Source organism: Egretta garzetta, unplaced genomic scaffold (genome assembly GCF_000687185.1).
Source record: "Egretta garzetta isolate BGI_Z169 unplaced genomic scaffold, ASM68718v1 scaffold27, whole genome shotgun sequence".
Classification (NCBI taxonomy): domain Eukaryota; kingdom Metazoa; phylum Chordata; class Aves; order Pelecaniformes; family Ardeidae; genus Egretta; species Egretta garzetta.
The window spans coordinates 3,300,038-3,304,599 of record NW_009260400.1 but is presented as its reverse complement, the minus strand read 5'-3'; the positions used below and the strand labels follow the sequence as shown (position 1 = coordinate 3,304,599).

General features: G+C 60.5%; 1 protein-coding gene across 1 annotated transcript in view; it reads right to left on the bottom strand.

The window, feature by feature from the left end:
- ADGRG5 (adhesion G protein-coupled receptor G5) overlaps nt 1-3,813 on the bottom strand; it is a 5,928-nt gene extending 2,115 nt beyond the window's left edge. Inside the window, exons 1-8 of the mRNA XM_035898816.1 lie at nt 3,736-3,813; nt 2,576-2,651; nt 2,373-2,436; nt 2,165-2,291; nt 1,112-1,255; nt 937-1,062; nt 722-764; nt 394-571 (exon numbers count right to left, since the gene is read on the bottom strand). Coding sequence (XP_035754709.1) covers nt 394-571; nt 722-764; nt 937-1,062; nt 1,112-1,255; nt 2,165-2,291; nt 2,373-2,436; nt 2,576-2,651; nt 3,736-3,744 — 767 coding nt within the window. The 5' untranslated portion in view covers nt 3,745-3,813. The remainder of the gene's footprint in view (nt 1-393; nt 572-721; nt 765-936; nt 1,063-1,111; nt 1,256-2,164; nt 2,292-2,372; nt 2,437-2,575; nt 2,652-3,735) is intronic.
- Between the last annotated feature and the right edge of the window lie 749 nt (nt 3,814-4,562).

Here is a 4,562-nt window from a genome sequence, read left to right as displayed (position 1 = left end):
TTTTATTCCCATGAAGATCTAGTCAGCAGGACCCCCCCATACAACCCTGTACCCCCCCATACACCCTGTACCCCCACACACAGTCTGTACCCCCACGCCTACCTACACCCACACCTCCAGGGAGGAGGAATAAGGATGGAGGGAAGGGGAAAAGAGGAAGATGGAAGGAGGGAGCTGGAAGGAGGGAAGGAGGATGGAGGGTGGGGGAAGATGGAAGTAGAGAAGGAAGAAGGAGGGAAGAAGGAAGCAGGAAGGAAGGAAATAGGGAGGGAGGAGGGAGAAAGGAAGAAGAGGGAACAAGGAAGAGGGAAGGAGGGAACAAGGGAAGGAGGAAGAGGGGAGGAAGAATGAAGGAAAGAGGGAAGGAAGGAGGAAGCAGAAAGGGGGAAAGGAGGAAGGAGCATGGGAATAGGAGGAAGAAGGAAGGAGGGAAGGTGGAAGAGGGAAGGAGGAAGGGGATTGTGGACCAGCAGGACGGCGAAGTAGGTGAGGTGGTTGCAGTGGCAGATAACGGTGCCCTCCCTGTGCATGGTCTTGCAGCCCTCCATGCTCCAGCTGCCCGCGCCCGCGCCTATCGGAGAGCTGCCGTCAGAGGGTGGCACAGCAGCCAGGGCATGGGGACAGTCGAGCCCTGCCAGGGCTGCCCGGGAGGCAGACGGGCAATGCCTTCGGGGTGGCACCGAGCTGGCATCACCTCTGCCCTGGCCGTGGCCACACTTACCGGTGCTGGGCTGCCAGAAGACGCAGATGGCATTGGAGGCATCCTGATGGAATGGGGACAGAGGGGGAGAGCTGGGGACCCTCCCTAATTCCCAGGGACCCCAGAAACCTTCTGGTCCCAATGCAAAGGGGGGACACTTTCTCTTTCCCCAACTCCAGGGGAAACACTGGCACTGGGGACTCCCCGGCTCGTGCCCGCAGCGGAGCCCTGCTCACCAGCACCATGTTGTGCCAGAACTGGATCTCCACAGGGTGGCTGAGCCCAGCCACGCGCCCGCTCTGCAGGAAGGCTCCCAGCACGCTGTTGCTCAGCAGCGTGGGGTGGGTGATGGGGTGGGCGTGCTGCTGGCCGAGGACGCTCAGCCAGTCGGTGCGAGGACCTGTAGCTCACCCGGAAGATGCAGGGGCTGTGGATATAGATGCAGATGAGCTTCTGCTCCACCTCCCGTGCCCGTATCCCCTCCATGAGCTCTGCTGGGAAGCTCATGGCGTGTCTGAGCCTCCTCTCAGCTCCTGACTTCACACCCTGCTCTGGCTGGCAGGGGAGAGATGGGTTTGGCCGCCCTGTGCTCGGCTGGCTCGGGGGGATCAGGGGGCTGCCCCAGCTGCTCCCCCTGTTACCGGTGGGGCCCCGCAGCATCACCCAACCCTGGTGGCAGCTCCAGCTCTGCCACAGTGCCTGCAGACATGCAGGTATGGTAGCCAACCCATCTCAACATCGGAGCCCTCCCAGCCCCATAGCACACGGGAGGGCTGTGGGTGGGGGGGTCCATTACCCATGGGTGGGCACATCTGTCCCGCCAGCCCTGCCTTGGGGCAAGCACGGGTCAGATGGCATTGTGCCAGGATGCTTTCCCAGTGTGATTTCATATCTTGGTGGGCTCCCCAGACAGTCCCTTCTCCCAGGTCCTGAGCTGGGGGTCCCAGCTGGCAGGCAGGTACCTCTGTCTGCAAAACTTGCCTTGTCCTGCAGGAAGGGGCCTCAGGCCGGAGCAGTTGGACCTCCCAGGCAGGGCAGCCCCGCAGCCAGGGAAGTGCTGCAGAGCTGCCAGGTGACCCCCTTGCACTGGGATGGGGAAGTCGCCCTGCGTTCTCCCCACCATGGTTTCCCTCTCCCTTCCCCTCTGGTGGGTGCCAGAGCTTCCCTTTCATAAATCAGAAGAGCTTCCGGATGGAAGTCCTGGTTCTTGGCTGCAGAACACACACACACACACACCGCCCCCCAAGCTTTAGAAGCCCCTGGATTTATCCCAGCTATGATGCTGGGGACCTGTGGCCCCAGCTGCCTGCGGCACCCCAGCAGAACCACGTCTCGGGAGACTTTGCTGGTGTAAAGCACCCTTAGAGGATGATGGAAAACCAGTGTGGGCAAGCATCAGCCACGCCAGCGTCCCCCTGGCACCTCCCACTAGCCCAGGGGGCTACCGGCATTGGGGGAACCAACCATCCTGCTGCTGAGGTTTAACCCTCTGAAGTGCTTGGTCATGAACTTGAACACGTAGGTTTCGATCATGCTGCCTGTGAAGTTGTGTTTCTCCTGGTGGGCCAGCTTCTCTTCTAGCTGTTTTAACCTGCACAGGAAGGGCGTTTGGGGCAGCGTCTGGGGGGAGTGTGGAGGTCTGGGGTACAGCAGGGCGGGAGCCAGCACTCACTTGGTGTGCAGGGTGCTCTTGCAGCCCTGCTGCAGCATATTCTCCAGGACCTGCTCGTCCATCCCTGTCAGAGTTATTTTGGGAGCTGAGCCTCAGTGTACAGCACCCTGCCCCTCTCCCCATCATGCCCCAGCCCAGGGAGCCCTGAATGGCTCCGAAAGCACCCAGCCCAACACCAGGATGGGAGAAGGAGACCTCCCTACCTTGAGCCTGCAGGATGGAGGTGGTGAGGCAGAGAAGGGCGATGAGCAGTGGGGTGGACATCGCTGTGGTCCTCTCCTGCAAAAGGCACCCAGGACCTGGGCAGCTCCCCAGAGCCCCCACCCACGTCCCCCGGGACCTCAGCCCTTTCCCATTCGCCAGGTGCAGGACAAGGATGGGGTCCCAGTGGCTTCCCTGCACCTAGCCCCACCAAAGCCATGGTGGCAGCCAAGCCCCAGCCCGGAAGCGCCAAGGAGCTGCACTGGCAGCGGATGCGAGCGCGGGGCGAGGAGGAGGGCGTTAGCTGCATCCGTTTTACCATTAAGGTTGTAAAACCATGGGGGCAAGGCTTCTGCTTTTCCCCCCCCATAACCGGGACTCAGACCTCGCTGCCATCCCAGCCCATGGCTGCAAATCCCAGCAAGCAGCCAGCAAGCCAGGAGGGTCACCGGCATGCTCCACCACGGTGCTAGGGCTCGCTGGCAGCAGCCCAGTGCCGAGCTGGGGAGGAGGAAGTATCCCTGTCTGCAGGGTGGGGGGGAAGGCAGCTGGCAGCAAGATTTGCATCCACTGCAACACCGCACCCCGTGCTGCTCACCGTGACACCCGCCACGCAGTAACACCGCCAGCACCAAAAGCAGCTGGGCAGAGAAGCTGCAAGTACAGTGGTGCCGGGGTGCGACCCCGATGCACAAATGGTTTTTACTGTGGGTGCAGCGATAGGGTTGATGCCTCAAGGCGCTAAGGCTGGTGATGGCCAGCACAGCCAGAGTCTCCTGGAGCAGGAGCAGCAGTGCGCCAGGCAGCACGGTGGGCAGCTGCTTGCACAGGCTGCCCCCCGACCCCCACAAGGGCAGCCACCATGTGCCCCATGCAATAAATAACCCTTTTACTTCTCACTGCCGTAACCCTCAGATCCTGGAGCACCCAGTGCGGGTGCTTGACCCAACCTCCCCTGCCACCCGGCACAGCCCGGCACTGCCAAACCGCCACCCCTGCTGCCACCGAGCCAGAGAGGCTATCGTTCCCTCTCTGTGCCCTCAAGGCATGGGTTTCACTTTGGGGGGGTTTTGCCTTCATGGGGAGCAGCTCGGTGCCCCGGCGAGCCCCCTGCACCGCTCTGATCCCCCACATCCCCCTCTGGCTCTGGCGAAGCCCCTACCTTGGGCATGGGGCAGCTCTCGGTGTCGGCACCACCACCACGGTGGGGTCGGCCACTCCAGCTCTGTCTGCGCTGCAGCCGGAGAGGCAGAAAAGGAAGTGTTTGTATGTAGATGAGCAGATTAAAACAAGAGAGCTTTTAAATTTCCTTTTGCTTACTCTTTTGCAGCCTGGTGAGGGATGGGGGTGAGGGGGCGGGGAGCATCTGCGGTACCACCAAACCCCAAGGACACGTCAGACAGCTGCAATACAGTGTAGCCCACAACCACCCTGCTACCTTGGCAATGTTATCGGAGATAACATTGGTCTATAGTTTGACGAGGTCGGTCACCTCACAGACAGGGACATAGAAAAAGTGGAGATGTTTAATGTCTCCTTCGCCTCTTCTTCAACACAGCTGACAGGCCACAGCACCCCCGGAGCCCTGTGTTGGAAGACCATGACTGGGGGGACAATAAACCCAGCCAACCCCAAACGTGTTTGAGCCTTGCTGCTCCAGCTGGGTGACCGTAAGGCTATGGGTCCCAACGGGGTTCATCCCAGGGTATGGTAAGAGCTGGCCGATGTCATCACGGGACCACTCTCCATTATGTTTCAACAGTCTTTGGAGTCTGGGGAGGTCCCAGTTGCCTGGAAGCTGATGAATGTTGTCCCCATTTTCATAGAACCACAGAATTGTTGAGGTTGGAAAAACCCTTTAAGCTCCCCAAGCCTAACTGCTCCACTAATCCTGCCATCCCACCACTAAACCCTGGCCCTAAGCACCTCCTCTGCCCAGCTTTTAAATACCCCCAGGGATGGGGACTCAACCCCTTCCCTGGGCAGCCC